The sequence below is a fragment of the Entelurus aequoreus genome, linkage group LG07 (assembly GCF_033978785.1).
Source record: "Entelurus aequoreus isolate RoL-2023_Sb linkage group LG07, RoL_Eaeq_v1.1, whole genome shotgun sequence".
Lineage (NCBI taxonomy): Eukaryota > Metazoa > Chordata > Actinopteri > Syngnathiformes > Syngnathidae > Entelurus > Entelurus aequoreus.
In genome coordinates this window covers 77,068,312-77,089,010 of record NC_084737.1, presented here as the reverse complement: position 1 = coordinate 77,089,010, position 20,699 = coordinate 77,068,312, and the positions used below count along the sequence as shown (strand labels likewise).

Here is a 20,699-nt window from a genome sequence, read left to right as displayed (position 1 = left end):
TAGAGAACATACAAACCCTTTTTTTATTGAATCAAAAATACTAAAATCATTGTATTCCGCTTATATTTACATCTAACACAATTTCCCAACTCATATGGAAACGGGGTTTTGTACATTTGTGCCTGTTTTATTTGTAAACAAAGAAAACAATCTGAAGTTGTCTTTATTTTTAAGTTATTGCGCCGTGATTTTACCAGTCCGGCCCACTTGGGTGTAGATTTTTCTGCATCTACAATGAGTTTAACACCCCTGCTGTAACTTATATGTAAATTGTAGGATGTACCATGTTGTCACGGCATAAATAAACCCAAACCACCGCCCACAAGAACTCTAGGAAGCTTTCCCAGGTCCTTCCTCTCAGCCATCTCTCTCACTTTTAGCTGCTTCATGCTATTTGTGTAGTCATATACACCTTTTTTTTTTTTTTTTTTTTTTTTTGAGCCAGTGAGGGGTGGTGGGTGTCACCCATTAGTGCCACCCATGGGTGCTCAGCGGTGTGACGTGACAGCCTCCAGCATATGACATATCTGGCTTTCACCGTGACGTCACAGCCCCAGCAAGGCAGCCCGCCCGCTTGTCAGTGGAAGAAGAAGGAGAAGGAGAAGGAGAAGAAGAGCAGCCGCGATAGGAGACGGACCAACCTTTTTTTTTCCTCTCTTCCCCACATCTCCGCTGACAGGCTCTCATCCATTTGTACCCCCCTCTGCTCCAACTCCGCCGAAGCAAGCTTCCTCGCCACCTCTCCTTTACTCCCTTTTTTTTGTTGTTGTTTTCCTTTTTTCTACCCCTTTCCCGCCTTTACGCAGAGATGTTACCAACCTCACTACAGAGATGTTACAAAATGAGGACCCTCTAACTCGCCACGACTTTACTTCTCCTCCCCGCAGTTTCTCTCAACATTGTGGATTCGCCCGACGAGGATGCAAACTATACGTCTTGTTTTTTTTTTTTTTGTATGCTTTCTTTAACCTCAGGAGGGGCAGAAGATATGAAGTTTAAAGGTTTTGGCTTCCGGTTCACCTGTCCACCTGCTCCCGCCCATTAGGCACAAAAAAAAAAAAACTGCTAATAACAAGGACCATTTTATCACCACGTAGAACGAGTTAAATACTGTTTTTTCTCTCTCTTCTTCTTCACCTTTTTGGAGGAATTATATGTACGCCACGCCGGTGGATATGGCTTAAAATGTTGGCGTCAGAAGGAGAAAAGTCCGTCACTTGACTGTTATTAGCCACCTACGACTTTTGCTTGAAAAGCCCCTCTAAATGGGAGGATACCTGGCGGACTGAGTCGGAAAAAAATGTGGATAAAACGGAGTGTCACTCGCAGGTAAAAGTCGAATTACATGTTTATTTTTATTTATATTTGTACTTGGGGTGTTCACGTCGATGCCGGTTTTTAAATGAGATCAGTGATAACCTTTATTATTGCCTGCTTTTTAGATAACGGCTCCGTTGCCGCTTTTGATTTATTGGTTTTAAGCGTCTGTGCTTTAAAAAAATAAGGAAGAACAGAAGTGAACAATTCATAATGTGAACGCCAGGGGTCGCCAATGTGACGGCGCAGGCATTTATGATACACTCCCGGTTGGGTCGACTCCACCGCCGCCCCCACCTGTGAGAACACACTAATTACTTGGTGAAAACAACAACTCACTTAAGGGTTGTCTAGAAAGAAACACAAAATACATATATTGTCAATGAATGTATTTTAAATTTGTAGTGGAAAAAAAATATATAGCAGCAGTTAAAAGGTTGGTTCTTGCATTGTAATATTTATAATGCAAATTGGGTACATTCCAAGGTTGACATGTGAAGTTTTAGGACAGGGGTGTCAAACTCATTTTAGATCAGTGGTTCTCGACCTGGGTTCGATCGAACCCTAGGGGTTCGGTGAGTCGGCCTCAGGGGTTCGGCGGAGCCTCCGCCACGGAGGTAAAGACACATCCGACTTATCGTGTAATTAAAAACTTCTCCCTATCGGCGTATTATGGATAGCCCCAAACAATGTTCCCTCTAATTTTCCATCTGATTTTCAGGTTTTTGGATTGATTGATTGAAACTTTTACTAGCAGATTGCAAAGGAAAATAATACATTATATGAAACAGTACAGTTTACACCAGGGGTGCCCAAACTTTTTGACTCGGGGGCCGCATTGGGTTAAAAAAATTTGGCCGGGGGCCAGGCTGTATACCATATATATATATAAATATATGTAATATCGAAAAATTATCGATATCGTTTTTTTTATTATCGGTATCGTTTTTTTTCCCAGTTTTTTTTTGTTTTTTTAATTAAATCAACATTTTAAAAAAAGATACACTTACAATTAGTGCACCAACCCAAAAAACCTCCCTCCCCCATTTACACTCATTCACACAAAAGGGTTGTTTCTTTCTGTTATTAATATTCTGGTTCCTACATTATATATCAATATATGTCAATACAGTCTGCAAGGGATACAGTCCGTAAGCACACATGATTGTGCGTGCTGCTGGTCCACTAATAGTACTAACCTTTAACAGTTAATTTTACAAATTTTCATTAATTACTAGTTTCTATGTAACTGTTTTTATATTGTTTTACTTTCTTTTTAATTCAAGAAAATGTTTTTAATTTATTTATCTTATTTTATTTTTTTTTTAAAGTACCTTATCTTCACCATACCTGGTTATCCAAATTAGGCATAATATTGTGTTAATTCCACGACTATATATCGGTATCGGTTGATATCGGTATCAGTAATTAAAGCGTTGGACTATATCGGAATAACGGATATCGGCAAAAAGCCATTATCGGACATCCTTAATATATATGTATATATACATATATACATTGTCTTTATAAACTGTTTTGTCATTTAACATCAATTAACATTGATGTTCATCAACATTTAACATTGTCACGTTATCGATGGGAAAATTCATTTTTAGACAATATGATTTGCCTGAGTGGCTAGGAGACACCAAGAGTAACAAGCGGTAGAAAATGGATTAGAAAGGAAAGATTAAAAAAAACAAAAAAAACTTTTTTTTAACTTGGGACTTCCTGTGGGCCGGATTTTGGATGCTGGGGGGCCGGATCCGGCCCTCGGGCCGTAGTTTGGGCCCGCTGGTTTACACAGTACAGTACATATTCCGTACAATTGACCACTAAATGGTAGCACCCGAATAAGTTTTTCAACTTGTTTAAGTCGGGGTCCACGTTCATCAATTCATGGTAATGTGTGTAAGGTGTGTAATTTGTTGTGAGTTCATGCACCGTGTTGGTTTTGTTCTTTGAACAAGGTGATGTTCATGCACGGTACATTTTGTGCACCAGTAAAAAAAAAATCTTGAATTTGAAAAAATAAAACATTTTATTTTTCACTAAAGAAGGGTTCAGTGAATGCGCATATGAAACTGGTGGGGTTCGGTACCTCCAACAAGGTTAAGAACCACTGTTTTAGATCCTTAGTGAGCCGGACTGGTAAAATCACGGCACGGTAACTTAAAAATAAAGACAACTTCAGATTGTTTTCTTTGTTTAAAAATAGAACAAGCACATTCTGAAAAGGTACAAATCATAATGTTTTTTTGTTTTGTTTTACTCTTACATGTTGCGGTTAAGTGTGTTCTATCTTTATTTGTCGTTATTTATACTTTCTGAATAAATTATGTGATAATGTTCATCAGTCAACTCATTGTTTCAAAATGCGGTTTCTAGTGCTCTACCTTCATTTGACGTTATTTATATTTTCTGAATAAATTATGGGATAATGTTCATCAGTCAACTCATTGGTGTTAATGTTCAATCTATCAAGATAAAAAAATAATATAAAAATCTAATTACAGGATGTTATTTATGTAGTTTGCTCATTTTCCTCGACTGATGTACTAACATGATGTGGATAATTTTTTTTTACATATGTAGTATAACCTGCAAAGATACAAATAATTGCTATTGCGACATCTAGCGGACCCATTTAGAACAGCAGATTATTTCATTCAAAAATTTCGGCTAATTCTTATACTTGGCAAACTCATCCCGTGGGCCGGATAAAACCGGGCCTTACGTTTGACACCCCTGGTTTAGGATAAGACTAGGGCTGCAACAACTAATCGATTAAATCGGTTAAAATCGATTATAAAAATAGTTGGTGATTAATTTAGTCATCGATTCGTTAGATCTATGCTATGCGCATGCACAGAGGCAATTTTATTTTAAAAAAAATAAATACATTTTTAAATTTTTAAGGAACAATTTTTTATAAACCTTTATTTATAAACTGCAACATGTAATAACAGCTGAGAAACAATAATCAAAATAAGTATGGTGCCAGTATGCTGTTTTTTTTTTCAATAAAATACTGGAAAGGATAAAAATGTATTTTGTCTCTTGTATCCGATTATTAATCGATTAATCGAAGTAATAATCAACATATTAATCGATTATCAGATTAATCGTTGGTTGCAGCCCTAGATAAGACCTATAAAAATGTAGCGCTTTAAAGTCCCCATAATGCTGGTCGGACTGGTCTGATATCCCTTTAAGTTGGCCTGGATGCTTGGGTGTGTGTGAGGTAGCAAACAAAAGATACACAAGCTACTAGTTTAGACAGACAAACACACACACTTGAAGTCAAAATGACAAAACGGATAAAGAATATTGTGACAAACTTTGTTCAGTATGTTTTTTTAAACATCCTAAAATTGGAAATGACCAGACATGTTAGTTTGGGGGAAAAAAATCTAGAGAAAGAGCATTTCAATAAAAGGTAATGCGATGATACGGAAACATAGCTGGACATGAGTAGTCGTCGTGTTATCAATCAATCTGAGTTTATTTATATAACCCTTAATCACAAGTGTCTCAAAGCGATGCACGAATGTCAACAACATCCGCTGATCTGAGCCCTCATCTGGTGAAGGAAAAACTCCAAAAGCCATTAAGTTATATGTTTATGTTCAAGGAGATCTTCAGGAGTCAAATCAATGAACTGAGAGTCAAAATTGTTTGTGGTCCTATTTTCCAACAAATTATCTCAACAGGAATTGCTTATTAAATTGACTGCAATTTACAAGTAATTGAAGACAAAATGCAGCTAAGTGGCACCTATAAAGTAAGGATATGATTAATACTACTGTGCTGTTAGACTTTGTTACGTGGACACCGATGAAAAAGTCATACAAAAAGTCTAACTTACCATAATTTTCATAGAGAATGCATAGAATTAAAGTGACGAGCAGCCTTGGGATACTTTCTCCGAGCAGGTCTATCTTTGAGTGACAGGAAGAAAAGCTCTGACTTCCTTGGGGAGAACAGGTTTAAGCACCGCCCGCTGGCTCCTGTAGATAATAGTTTGGGTCCGGCACCACATGTAAGACAAAGTCTGTGAGCATGAACTGTGAGGCGACATGTCTTTTGAGACAAATTGAATATCCAGTTGCGATCGATTTTAATGCCTTGTGAATACCATGACATGGATGGATAAGAGTACCTAATGTTTTTCTTAACACAATAATTTTTCAGACTCAAATTATAAGACAGCTGTCTTTATTATTACAATTGGATTGGACAGTTTTGATGGAGCCTTCAATGCCCCCACATTTTTATTCAACTAAATGCCAAAAAAGGCATCATACTCTCAGGTAATGAGGAGAGATGAATCCTCTGCATTCATTAGCAACCATGGGCTCTTTATTTCATGTCTATTTCACAGTGTGGGTTCCCCGCAGAGAGCTCTTCTATCACTGATCTACGAGACAGACTTTATCTGGCAAAGTCACCATTTGCCTTTTAAGTTTCGGGCTGTTTCTCACATGTTACAGAAGGGATGCCTAAATGTCGTCAACGCTCGCAAAAAAATAAATCAAATAGAATAGCTAAGCTGACTATCTCAACTGAGTGTGGGTGGTGACCGTGTCAGTCCTGTGATTGACAGACGCTCTGTCCAGATTGTACCCAGCTTCTAACCCTAAATCTGCTGGGACGGGCTCCAGTTTTTCCTTGTTTACAAATCCCCTTTATGGGAAAAAAAATGCATCTCTGGTCAAAACATCCCACAAAAGGCAGTTCTAATATTCTCATCACCTGTTTAAGCATCGTGCTGTTGTGCAGATATTGCTAATGTCGGGTGTACTGTAAACGATGTTGCTGCTACTAGGAACCTTAATTTGCCTCAGGGTACATGAACAGGGGATCAAATTTCTACCTGATCTAATCACAGAGGCGGTCCTCGATGAAAAAGGTGGCATCCATGTGTAATAGATCAGATATTCCAACATTCCTGTAATTTAGGTGCCATCCTAATAACCTCTCTGAGGGTTATTAGCAAGGCCTCTCTGGAGCGTGATTAACCTAATTTGCGGTGAAATAGGCTTCTCTGAGATTCAATCCTCTGGAGATACGTACAGCGTCTGTGCGCTCCCAACGTCATAAACACCAAGTGCGCAGCAGTCTGTTAAACCCAGAAGGACCAAAACTGGTTGTCCCTGTGAAATATTGTAAATAGGAGACAAGCTATTGTATGCATGCCGGCTCATCTTATCCTGCTGTAAACAGAGAGAGAATAGACAGCAGGAGGGAAACTATGCTGTTGCTAGGCACAGGAACGAAGTTAGACTTGTTTACTTGTAGAGAAACGACGGCACAATCTGACTGAGGCGGTGATCATTTAGTTCTCTGCATGAAGACATTAATAATCCATCTGTAAAATGCAGGAAAACAAAGGCTTTGTCGCTGAAACTGTCACAATAAGTTTCCTTAGGAGTGATTGTACACTACTCGTGGGCACTAACTTCAAAGTCCATAGTTTTTTACTGCAATGCCATTTGACACATGACTCCTGAAGAAGCGCGTGTAAAATATCACCTAATGAATGACGGTGCGCTACAGCAAACCTATTCTTAACCCCTTTCTGTTCTGTCACTAATAATATAATGCCAAATGTCCCCTAACAATGCCACTGTCCCCCGTCACGTGCAGCGTTAGTGCTGGGTTTAGCAATCAAAGCAAATTTATGTTTTAAATGTTTAAATGTAACTACCGGTATGTATTTCCTATTAATTCATATTAGTACAAAACTTGTATCAAATTAAATTTGAGTTTGAGAAAAACAAGTTTAAAAATTAATTCATAAACAAAGTGTGCTTTTTTTTATTTATTAAAAAAAACAAAAAACTTTCATGAATAAAATTCTGCTTAGGTGCCCAATTTATCCAGGGGCAGCACTGGTCATGATACAACTTTTGCCACGAGTCGATGTTGTCCAATATTTGAGATATCAGGATTGCTTCCACACATTAAGACATTTCTATCCGACTGATGACAGCCTTCCGCCCGATTGTAGCTGAGATAGGCTCCAGCACCCCCTGCGACCCCGAAAGGGATAATCGGTAGAAAATGGATGGATGGATCAGGATGGACAATTACATTTAAGGCCGCCATAAGTAAAATAAATAAACAAAAATAAATATACATATACACTACCGTTCAAAAGTTTGGGGTCACCCAAACAATTTTGTGGAATAGCCTTCATTTCTAAGAACAAGAATAGACTGTTTAGTTTCAGATAAAAGTTCTCTTTTTCTGGCCATTTTGAGCGTTTAATTGACCCCACAAATGTGATGCTCCAGAAACTCAATCTGCTCAAAGGAAGGTCAGTTTTGTAGCTTCTGTAACGAGCTAAACTGTTTTCAGATGTGTGAACATGATTGCACAAGGGTTTTCTAATCATCAATTAGCCTTCTGAGCCAATGAGCAAACACATTGTACCATTAGAACACTGGAGTGATAGTTGCTGGAAATGGGCCTCTATACACCTATGTAGATATTGCACCAAAAACCAGACATTTGCAGCTAGAATAGTCATTTACCACATTAGCAATGTATAGAGTGTATTTCTTTAAAGTTAAGACTAGTTTAAAGTTATCTTCATTGAAAAGTACAGTGCTTTTCCTTCAAAAATAAGGACATTTCAATGTGACCCCAAACTTTTGAACGGTAGTGTATGTTTATTTATTTTTTTAAGATTTTGTGATACAGTAAGTAACACTTCACTTTCCAGGTGATATGTGCTTGCTTCACCTGTAATCGTGTTTTTCATACACGATTACAGGAAAACACGAATAACACGAAAAAAAACCCACAACAAATTTGTTTGAAAATTAAGAGTTTGAGGTCTAGGCAACAGGCTTCTGTAGTTAGTCTACGCACACATACACGCACACACACACACATACACACACAATATCTCTTACACAAACAAACATAAGACTCGTTGAGGAGTACAACATTAGCGGTCAGTATTCGTTTCTACAGAGTTTAGTGAATATATGCTTGTAAGTAAAAATACACTTTATCTAATGTCAATTGTGTTCCATTAAAATCTAATTTAATGACAGGCTAACATTTTTGTTAGCCTGTCAATGGGCTGGTTCATTCTGAAGTAAGGTGAATTATAATTATATAGCACTTTTATCTAGAGACTCAAAGCGCTTTACATAGCGAAACCAATTATCTACATCAATTAAGCTACATCTAAACCAGTGTGGGTAGCACTGGGATCAGGTGGGTAGAGTGTCTTGCCCAAGGACACAACAGCAGTGACTAGGATGGCGCCCCCAATGTCCGTTAGCAATAAGCTTGCGGCACTAGAGGCAACTTTCATCCTGTATAATTGTATTACGTTTTTCAGTTTATACCTGACTGTATTATTAATTGAACATGATTCCTACATGTATGTGCACTTCATATTGTATACCGTTTTAATTGTGGAGACTTATCAATTATCAACCTCAAGTTGTTTTTTGAAAGACAGTTGACATATTTGGCAAACTAGATTCTAACATTCAGAGAAAGCATATATACTATATGTCAATAAACCAGGGGTGTACAAAGTACAGCTTGTGTTACAATGCAGTAATACAATATGCAGCAATAATTAAAAAATACAGCAAAACTATTTAATATAGCAAAAGAGACATGTTAATACTAAGATTTGTTTTTAAATATATGTAGAATTTTTTTTTTTAAACTTTTTTAAAACAAATATGAATCATTGCTAATTATGCAAATAAAGTGCCTCCACCACCACACGTATATTGGCAGTCTGTGGGAAACACTAACGCCTAATGAGACTTGAAAAATTGGTTCAAAATCGGGTTGACCAGGCATTGAAACGGGGGTACTTTGCAGTCTATGTCCTGCTTTACTTCAAATGCAACTAACCACTAATGAGATGACTTCTCTTTATTAAGACAATTTTTGAGAATCATTTTTGAAAATAAAATCAAAGACCAATTTGGCATTCTTTAATTTGAGTTTGATTTAATTAAATCCTATTTTATAGATTTCATAGTTGGTGGACTGTTTGGTGCAGCCTTATTGATCAACATTATCATGAAATTAGCAGCAAAACTACGCTGTTTGCTAACTTGTCCAATTTTCCAGTGAATCTGTTGTAGGGATGTAACAATCTGAAAATGTCATCACAGTTAATGTGACCAAAATTATTACGGTTATCATTATTATTGCAGTATTGTTGAATGTGCTCTAAAAGTACTTATACACCCACTGACATGTTTTAATTTTTCAAGTAACTAAAATAGACTTACTGTTAGAAAGCCCACTATTTTGCATAGGTTGTGTTCTTATGCTTCACTAATAAAAGTGTTCTGGCAGGGGTTGTGATGTCCTACTCTGTTTAGCGGTCCTTAAACGTACCGTGAAAACACATCCGTCTCATATTCCTCTGAGTATATATTGATCACTTTGTGCTAAGAGAGTACAGCTTGTAAGTTCAATGTGTGCATAACTTAGTTGCTCAGATAGCCATGTGGTTTTAAGTTTAGATTGGGGTGCGTCATTTCTTAATGTGGAAAGACGTTAATATCCCCTTTTGATGTTAGCATTTAAACTAGCGAACTAGTAACCAGTTTGTCCATGAGTTTATTTAAATGTGGTTATGGGTCACGGTTTTTCGATAATTTGAATTTAAAACTGTAATACTTAACGTCAAGAGTTTTACCGTGGTTATCATTAATGCCGTATATTGGAACATCCTTAATCTGTTGTGGCCGCATGCTTGTGTTTCAGTGACAGGAAGAAAAGGGTATGGGGGTCCTTTGGCTACACATCTTGATTTGCATGCATACTGTGAATCTCTAGACCTCAAATATAAGACATATTTTTTCAGACTTCAAAAATACCATATTTTTCGAGTCAGTCGGGCATATATCTTACAATGTATGTGCTGCACAGTGGCATATGGAAAATAAAACACCAACAATTTTACTCTGACACTCATTTTCAATATCTGTTTGAAGTCGCGTAGTAGCAAATTTGCTAGACCTACCTGTAGATTGCTAACATCTATTTGGACACTTTTTTTTTTAGCTAGTCTGTTTAGCGTTTCTGCATTTCTCAAGTTCACTGGTGTGCGTATAAGTGGCTAACCTGACTCTCGCCAGATCCTTGTAGTTCGCTGAGCTCCACACAAGGATCTGGGACTTCTCAATAGAAGACATATTTCAGAAGGCAGGGCCTTGTAAAAAAAAATCACTGTATGTGATTGGATAAACCACTTGTCCGTTATCTTGAATGACGTGCTACTTCAACCACTCACATCGAAATCCACCCGTGACTGATGAGAGCGACGCTGGGAAATCCAAAACAGAACAGCCGACATATTGGATGATGACAGAGCCAAAAGTGAGACAACAATTATAAAGATTGGGTTTTGCACTCGTCCCATTTCCTTCACCACTAGTGGAGCGATTTTGTAAATCAATCTCTTGCCAAACCCGGTCGGAAGAAGAGCCAAAACATCCTTGCCACCAATAAATGCCTTCAAAGCCGTTCTCTGTTCATCTTTTAAATAATTAATATTCGATAGATTCGACAAAGCAGTTGCAATAGCAGAATCGATGTCAGCACACGACTCCTCGCTACGTGCCGCCATTGTTGTTTGAACCAAACAGTCCCTTCGGCGCTACGTCACATCTATGAAATCCTGCCCGGCGATCCTGATAGGTTCATTATTTTTTGCTATCTTGAAGGAGTTTGCATTGCCCTCGATCACAGATCCTTGTGTGGAGCTCAGCAAACTACAAGGATCTGGCGAGAGTCAGATTAATAAGTGACTGGAAGAAAACCTAGGGAGAAGTTGTTTAGTTAGCACCGCTTGCTGGTTTGCATGTACCCTAAGATGTTTTTACTAAAAAGGGAAAAATACGCTCTTATATTTGGTGACCGGACCTGTCTGTGAATTGGGTGTCATCTGACAAATATTGCAACTTGTACCCATAAAAGAGCAGGTGTGCTGTAGGTTGGTGATATAAGTGTACATGTACTACCAGTCTGTGGTTGTCAGAGTTCGTAGTGGGGGGGCAGTACATCTAAGAAGGACAGCTCCAGACTGGAGAAACTGATCAAGCGGGCCGGTTCTACGATCGGAATAAAACTGGACTCACTGCTGACGGGGGCAGAGAAGAGGACTGTGGAAAAACTAGTGAGCATCCTGGATGATGCCAGTCACGCTCTGCATACCGTTATCAGTAGCCAGAGGAGCCTGTTCAGTGCTAGATGGCTTCATCCCAAATGCAGGACTAATAGACTCAAAAACTCCTTTGTCCCACACACCATTAGACTGTACAACTCCTCTCTGGGGGGTACTAGGAGGACAGGGGATGCAAAACAATAACAGTGCAATACTTTTTCATAACATGGTCACGACTGCCGAGTTTCTCTTGTTGTATTAATTATATTTGTATTCTCATTGTTGCTTTTTATTTTTATTCTTATTGTAATATTTTTCTATTTTGTTTCAATTCATACCTCCATTATTTACTTTTTACTTTTTAAATTTGATCTCAATTCTGTACACTGCTGCTGGAATTTAAATTTTCCTGAGGGAACTCTCCTGAAGGAATCAATAAAGTAGTATTTATCTATCTATCTATCTATGATCAGAGTAATAGAATCTGCCCAGCGAGCACACAATACATGGTACTTTGACAAGCCGAGATTGTTTCCCCTTCAAACAAAATCCCTAAATTCCAATCCCAAAAGTCCATTTGCCAGGAGCACCTCGACCAGACTGCTTTTAACGACCAATGTGCCTCTCTTTACCCCTGAAGCACATCTTTCCCAGAGAGGGAAGGCCCTAACAGCACACAAGCCACTACTTGATTCATGTAGTGAGCTTTAGCAGGATCAATACCGTCTCTCCAACACATCAGATTTATCTGTCATGGACCTTGCCACTAAGTGGGCTTCTCTGGACATCTCTCTGTGGGCCACTCCAGTAAAACTTTCCAAATGAAAGAAAGTGTCTCTTCCCCCAACACTGCTAATTGATGTGGATTGATTGTGGCATAGGCAGCGATAAAAACAGATTTGACCGATGATTGGTTCTCTCACCCTTTATGCATTCTCTTCGCAGCTTGATAAACTCAAATACCCACCCGACACGTTTATATTCCTTGAATCAGCTTCACAAATTCAGCAAGAACAGCAGCTGCTCAAACCTTAACTGTTTTTTGTTTTTTTTTATGTTTATTTTTTTTCATTGCATTGCCTATTTGCCCTCTGGAGGTCTGATGCACCGTGGCAATCCGTGAACCTGTGTAACTCTTGGTAAAGGCGACTGTAATATTTATCTCCTCAGTACAGGGCTTTTACTATTGAGGGCTTAACTCCTACACCTCTCATCCTGTTCATATCTTCAAAGCAACACAACTACGGTTAAAAATGGGGGGGAAAAAAACCCCAATATTTGTTAGGAGTGTAACGAACGCCATTATTGTGTGAATGCTCCAAAGTTTTCTACACCAAAATTCATCTATTTATTCTTCTTCTCCAGATTTTGGCGCGCTCTACCTTCCACATTTTTCACCCGATTCAAACCGTTCCACTTTCAAACTGTTCAGCCTATTCGGGAATCGCGGGCTTTCCCTTGACAAATTCCAAAAATCCCCAGATTTCCCAGATTTCCAGGTTTTCCGGGACATTTTTCCCATTCAAAATGAACAGGCCATTTTTCAAACTTCCACCATTTCCACATTTTTCAAACGATTCAAACCATTCCACCTTCAACACATTCCACCATCCTGGAAATTCACACTGCCCTTTTTACCTACCCAGTGGCCTAGTGGTTAGAGCAGGGGTGTCAAACGTACGGCCCGAGGGCCGGATCAGGCCCGCGAACAGGTTTTATCCGGCCCGCGGGATGAGTTTACTTAGTATAAAAATTAATCTGAAATTTTTGAATGAAAGAAACAGCTGTTCTAAATGTGTCCACTGGATGTCGCAATGGCAATTCTTTGTATCTTTGCAGATGATGCTACATATGTACAAAATAAACCACACGATGTTAAGTACATCAGTCGTGGAAAATGATCAAACTACATAAATAACCAACTTTAATTTGATTTTGATATCTCGATAGATTGAAAATTAACACCAATGAGTTGACTAATGAACATTACCACATAATTTATTTAGAAAATATAAATAACGACAAATAAAGATAGAATACTATTAACCGCAACATGTAAGTGTAACAAACCCAACAACATTATGATTTGTACATTTTCAGAATGTGCTTGTTCTATTTTCAAACAAAGACAACAATCTGAAGTTGTCTTTATTTTTATGTTATCGTGCCGTGATTTTACCAGTCCGGCCCACTTGGGAGTAGATTTTTCTCCATGTGGCCCCCGATCTAAAATGAGTTTGACACCCCTGGGTTAGAGTGTCCGCCCTGAGATTGGTAGGTTGTGAGTTCAAAACCCCGGCCGAGTCATACCAAAGACTAAAAAAATGGGACCCATTACCTCCCTGCTTGGCACTCAGCATCAAGGGTTGGAATTGGGTGTTAAATCACCAAAAATGATTCCCGGGCGCGGCCACCGCTGCTGCCCACTGCTCCCCACACCTCCCAGGGGGTGAACAAGGGGATGGGTCAAATGCAGAGGACAAATTTCACCACACCTAGTGTGCGTGACAATCATTGGTACTTTAACTTTAACTTTACAAGTAAAAAAAAAATTCCAGGATTTTTCAGAAATCCTGGTTTCCCAAAGCCCTATTTCCACCCTTTTTTCTGTCGACTATACCTTCCACATTTTTCAACCCACTTCAACCGTTTCACCGTCAAAACATTCCTCTTAATCAGGACAAAAAACAAAGTTGTTTTTTGAACTGGAAAAATTCCCGGTTTTCCCGAAATTCCAGGAATTCCGTAATACCATTTCCCAATTCAACGTGTTACTACTTCAACATTTCTCCACCGATTTGAAAAAATCCAACACCAACCATTTCACCTCATTCAGACCATTCAAGTTTTTTTTTTTTACCATTTTCCCAAAAATTCCCGCTTTTCCCGAAATTCACAAATTTTGGGGAAATTCCCATTTAAATCAATGGGACATTCTTCAATTTTCCACAACTCCCTCATTTTTCATCTGATTCAAACTGTTCCAACTTCAAAATATTCAGCCGGTTTGGGAATTGTGTGCTCTCCTTCAACAATTCTAAAAAAATTCCAGGATTTCAGTTCAACTACAGCATTGGAGCATTCACACGCAATTCCTTCAGGAATTGCCTCATCCAGTTACATTTAATTTTCAAATACTAGTTTGTAGCCCTGTTGCCGACCTCTACTGTCAATGTCAGGATATTACTTTTGTCAAAGCTACTGGTATGTGGATGCATTTCACTGTATTTCAACGTGGAGTAGACCTATTGAGTATTGGCCATTACACGTTCAGTCTTTCACTTATACAATAGGAAGGGGATTCATATGGCCCCATTCTTTGCGGTTCATCTGACACATGAAATGTGACGAATTAGGGGTGGGGGGCGTGGCAGTGGTTCAGTATCCACTTTAGCCACCAGACGGCAGTAGAGTATTGGAAACAACACAAAATACATTTTAAGATATTCAACTTTCACCATAGCATCAGTTGCTATGTAGAGTGGCGCTTTGCATCATTTTCAGCAGACTGCATTGCATAATGATTAATCCCCCCACCTTCGTCTCACGCAAGATCCACCCAGAAGTGTGGCCATATGAATCCATTCCCTACTTTAGGAGCTGTTGGCAACCTTTACGCGGATGCCTAGAGGGTGCTCTCTTTCCAATGTGTTTATAATTTATAATTTATTTATATTATTATGTATATTATTTTAGTACGTAATAGGGTTGTACGGTATATCGGTATTAATATAGTTCCACGATACTAATGAATCATATTCGGTTCTATATTGCCTCTAAAATGTACCGGTGCATCCCCCCCGCTGTCGTCACGTCTTGTCGTTGTTGGTTTTACGAGCAGAGGAGCATGTTCGGCAGCGCACAATCACAGAGTACTCACAAACAGACACAGTGTGTAGACAGAAAAGGGAGAACGGACGCATTTGGGCTTAAAAACTAACGATAAAGGTGAAGATATAACACTGAAACGCCCTCAGGAAGAGGTGCTTTAAGACATGGCTAGCTAGTTAGCGCCTAAAGGTTGTGTTTTAGCTACTTCTAAATCACTAATCCTCGCCTCCATTGTGACAAATAAAGTAAGTTTCTTACAAGTATCATCCCTGCAGGCAAGGAAAAGCTAAACATGCTTCACTACACACCGTAGCTCACTGGCGTCACAATGTAAACGAACGCCATTGGTGGATCTACACCTGACATCCACTGTAATGATACCAAGTACCGGAGCGTATCTAGTCAATACAACAATGATTTCATCAATATTTTTTAGCATCACAAAATCTTTTTTCGTTTTTTTTAACATTTATACTATGTTCATAAACTCAGGAAATATGTTCCTGGACACATGAGGACGTTGAATATGACCAATGTATGACCCTGTAATGCCTTGGTATCGGATTGATACCTACATTTGTGGTATCATCCAAAACTAATGTAAAGCATCCAAACAACAGACGAATAAGTGATTATTACATTTTAACAGGAGTGTAGATAGAACATGTTAAAAGAGAAAGTAAGCAGATATTAACAGTAAATGAACAAGTAGATTAATAATCCATTTACTACCACTTGTCCTTAATAATGTTGACAACATAATAGAATTAAAAATTATACAATTTGTTACTGCACATGTCGGCAGATGACTTAGGAGCCTTTGTTTGCTTACTTACAAACACCGTTTCCATATGAACAATTTGAAATGTGGACTCGTCAGACCACAGAACACTTTTCCACTTTGTATCAGTCCATCTTAGATGAGCTCAGGCCCAGCGAAGCCGACGGCGTTTCTGGGTGTTGTTGATAAACGGTTTTCGCCTTGCGTAGGAGAGTTTTAACTTGCACTTACAGATGTAGCGACCAACTGTAGTTACTGACAGTGGGTTTCTGAAGTGTTCCTGTGCCCATGTGGTGATATCCTTTGCACACTGATGTCGCTTATTGATGCAGTACAGCCTGAGGAATCGAAGGTCACGGGCTTAGCTGCTTACGTGCAGTGATTTCTCCAGATTCTCTGAACCCTTTGATGATATTACGGACCGTAGATGGTGAAATCCCTAAATTCCTTGCAATAGCTGCTTGAGAAAGGTTTTTCTTAAACTGTTCAACAATTTGCTCACAAATTTGTTGACAAAGTGGTGACCCTCACCCCATCGTTGTTTGTGAATGACTGAGCATTTCATGGAATCTACTTTTATACCCAATCATGGCGCCCACCTGTTCCCAATTTTTCCTGTTCACCTGTGGGATGTTCCAAATAAGTGTTTGATGAGCATTCCTCAACTTTATCAGTATTTATTGCCACCTTTCCCAACTTCTTTGTCACGTGTTGCTGGCATCAAATTCTAAAGTTAATGATTATTTGCAAAGAACTTTTTTTTTTATCAGTTTGAACATCAAATATGTTGTCTTTGTTGCATATTCAACCGAATATGGGTTGAAAATGATTTGCAAATCATTGTATTCCGTTTATATTTACATCTAACACAATTTCCCAACTCATATGGAAACGGGGTTTGTACTACTAAAAGACAAGTTGTCTTGTATGTTCACTATTTTATTTAAGGACACACTTGCAATAAGAATCATATGTTTAATGTACCGTAAACATTTTTGTTAAAATAAAGCCAATAATGCAATTTTTTGTGGTCTCCTTTATTTAAAAAAGTATCGAAACGTGGTATCGGGACAACACTAGTATGTAATGACAAACTGCGTACATTGGTGTGTTAGCTAAGGATAGCGATTTGGCTCGCGAACGTTTGCCATCATTTAATATAAAGCTTCTTAAGAACAGCTGCAAATTGTTAGAAGTTAAGACTACTTTGGTGTGTTTGTGAGTGTGTACGAGACAGCGATGTGTGACAATCCTGAACGCCAAGCAATTTCCATTCAAAGGAATGAGTAATAGTGAAAAATATAGACATTTATAGCTGCCAGCTGATGGCATTAATTTCCTACTTTTTTTTTTGGTTGGAAAAAAAATAATTTTGAGCATCATCCCCTTTATGGCTATCATATGTTCTGTTCTGAAAAATGTAATACATACATGTACAGAACATCTAATGTAATTGTACAGAGGTAATTCCAATTATTTGTTTTTATGTATTATCCAACAATTGTAAGATGCATACATTGGAACTTGCTTTACACAAGCATCCTTCAGACGGGGGTAAAGAAAAAAATAGTCTATCATTGTTTGGATGAGTCACCTGTCTGGATTATAGACATAGACGTATATGTATAACATAAAGAAGATAGCGGCAAACTCTACGAAAATCCAGATTTGACCTTAGATAAATGCCACACCCTTCTAAAACGTTTCATGGAAATCATGCGTGTATATTATGCACATCAACGTCTATTGCCTTAAGCGACTTTGTCCATGCAATACTTGCCATTCAAACTCACAGCCACAGAGACATTTGTGCAATCTCTACATGAGTGTGCATTAATACGTGTTGTGTTCCAGTTGAGATGCATCGCAACCCCACCCTTTTAAGTAGACAAACATCCAACTCCACTTACAGCTTGCTCAAAAACTATTGTCTTTTTAAAACCAAAAAATATATACCGCCACAGGCTCGCATGTTTTACCATTAAAGATTTAAAAAGAAAACATGTCTCTATTTTTCACAATGACAAATTAAATTTGATTAAAAAATGTCAAATATTGATTACTGGTGGTCATGACTACGATGTTTGGAATATTGGAATAAGCTTCCTCAAACTGATTAACATTTATAAGCAAGTGTGTGTTTTATTTGAATAAGAGATACAAACAGTTGAAATTATACAATTATTAGTAGGCTGCACTAGAGATGTCCGATAATGGCTTTTTTGCCGATATCCGTCCAACTCTTAATTACCGATTCGGATATCAACCGATACCGATATACAGTCGTGGAATTAACACATTATTATACCTAATTTTGTTGTGATGCCCCGCTGGATGCATTAAACAATGTAACAAGGTTTTCCAAAAATAAATCAACTCAAGTTGTGGAAAAAAATGCCAACATGGCACTGCCATATTTATTATTGAAGTCACAAAGTGCATTATTTTGTTTTAACATGCCTCAAAACAGCAGCTTGGAATTTGGGACATGCATTAAGAGGTTGAGGTGGGCGGGGTTGAGGTGTGTGTGGGGGGGCGGGGGGGGGTGTATATTGTAGCGTCCCAGAAGAGTTAGTGCTGCAAGGGGTTCTGGGTATTTGTTCCGTTGTGTTTATGTTGTGTTACGGTGCGGATGTTCTCCGGAAAGGTGTTTGTCATTCTTGTTTGGTGTGGGTTCACAGTGTGGCGCATATTTGTAACAGTGTTGAAGTTGTTTATACGGTCACCCTCAGTGTGACCTGTATGGCTGTTGACCAAGTATGCATGGCATTCACTTGTGTGTGTGTGAAAAGCGGTAGATATCATGTGATTGGGCCGGCATTCAAAGGCAGTGCCTTCAAGGTTTATTGGCGCTCTGTACTTCTCCCTACGTCCGTGTACAGCGGCGTTTTAAAAAGTCATACATTTTACTTTTTGAAACTGATACCGATAATTTCCGATATTACATTTTAAAGCATTTATCGGCCGGTAATATCGTCAGTCCGATATTATCGGACATCTCTATTAAATTCTATTAAAAAATGTCAAATATGAGTGACCATGCCTTGGACTTTGTTGTCATTTTGTGTTTTCTGAAACTGGGATGCATGTCATAGGCGCCGATCTACATGTCTGCCAGTGGGTGCTCGGTGTGTGTGTATTAGTGTTGTCCCGATACCAATATTTTGGTACCGGTAACGGTACTAAAAGTATTTAGGTACTTTGCTGTACTTTTCTAAATAAAGGGGACCAGAAAAAATGTCATTTTTGGCTTTATTTTAGCAAAAAAATCTTAGGGTACATTAAACATGTGTTTCTTATTGCAATTTAATCCTTAAATAAAATAGTGAACATACTAGACAACTTGTCTTTTATTAGTAAGTAAACAAACAAATGCTCCTAATTAGTCTGCTGACGTATGAAGTAACACATTGTGTCATTTTCCATTCTATTATTTTGTCAAAATTATTAAGGACAAGTGGTAGGAAATGAATGATTAATCTACTTGTTCATTTACTGTTAATATCTGCTTATTTTCTCTTTTAACATGTTCTATCTACACTTATGTTAAAATGTAATAATCACTTATTATTCTGTTGTTTGGATACTTTACATTAGTTTTGGAGGATACCACACATTTAGGTATCGATCTGATACCAAGTAGTTACAGGATCAGACATTGGTCATATTCAAAGTCCTCATGTGTCCAGGGACATTTTTCCTGTGTTTATAAACATAATATACTTTTTTCTGCTGTTAAAAAATATCAATGTAATTATAGTATTATGGACTAAATACGCTATTGTACGTGGTATCATTACAGTGGATGTTAGGTATAGATCCACCAATGGCGTTTGTTTATATCGTAGCGTCCCGGAAAAGTCGGTGCTGCAGGGAATTCTGGGAATTTGTTCTGTAGTGTTTATGTTGTGTAGCGGTGCAAATATTCTTCCAAAATGTGTTTGTCGTGGTTGTTTAGTGTGTTTTCACTATATGGCACATGTTTATGACAGTGTTGGCATTTTTTCATACTGCCACCTTTAGTGAGACATGTATGGCTGTTGAGTAAGTATGCACTCCATTCGCTCGTAAGCAGTGCATTCAAAGTCAAGCTGACTGTGTCATTAGTTTATATTAGGCTTTGTTAATAATAGGGAATATGATAAGTGTCTTTTTTATTATGTTTTATTAAGAAAAAAAACTCAACCCAATGGGATGACAATGAGAAACCTGGGAGGGGACCGGCGACCGGTACAATGGACGTCGAGTGGATCTAGCATAATATTGTGAGAGTCCAGTCCATAGTGGATCTGACATAATAGTGTGAGAGTCCAGTCCATAGTGGATCTAACATAATAGTGTGAGAGTCCAGTCCATAGTGGATCTGACATAATAGTGTGAGAGTCCAGTCCATAGTGGATCTGACATAATAGTGTGAGAGTCCAGTCCATAGTGGATCTAACATAATAGTGTGAGAGTCCAGTCCATAGTGGATCTAACATAATAGTGTGAGAGTCCAGTCCAAAGTGGATCTAACATAATAGTGTGAGAGCTCAGTCCATAGTGGATCTAGCATAATAGTGTGAGAGTCCAGTCCATAGTGGATCTAACATAATAGTGTGAGAGTCC

General features: G+C 38.3%; 1 protein-coding gene across 2 annotated transcripts in view; it reads left to right on the top strand.

Annotated features, from left to right (window-relative positions):
• The first annotated feature begins 533 nt into the window (after positions 1 to 533).
• The window catches only part of ajap1 (adherens junctions associated protein 1), a 140,640-nt gene continuing 120,474 nt past the window's right edge, over positions 534 to 20,699 (top strand). The window contains exon 1 of one of the 2 annotated variants that reach the window (XM_062054508.1): positions 534 to 1,329. In XM_062054508.1, the coding sequence (XP_061910492.1) occupies positions 1,301 to 1,329 (29 nt within the window). In that variant the 5' untranslated portion in view covers positions 534 to 1,300. The remainder of the gene's footprint in view (positions 1,330 to 20,699) is intronic. The other variant, XM_062054507.1, reaches the window with a different exon arrangement.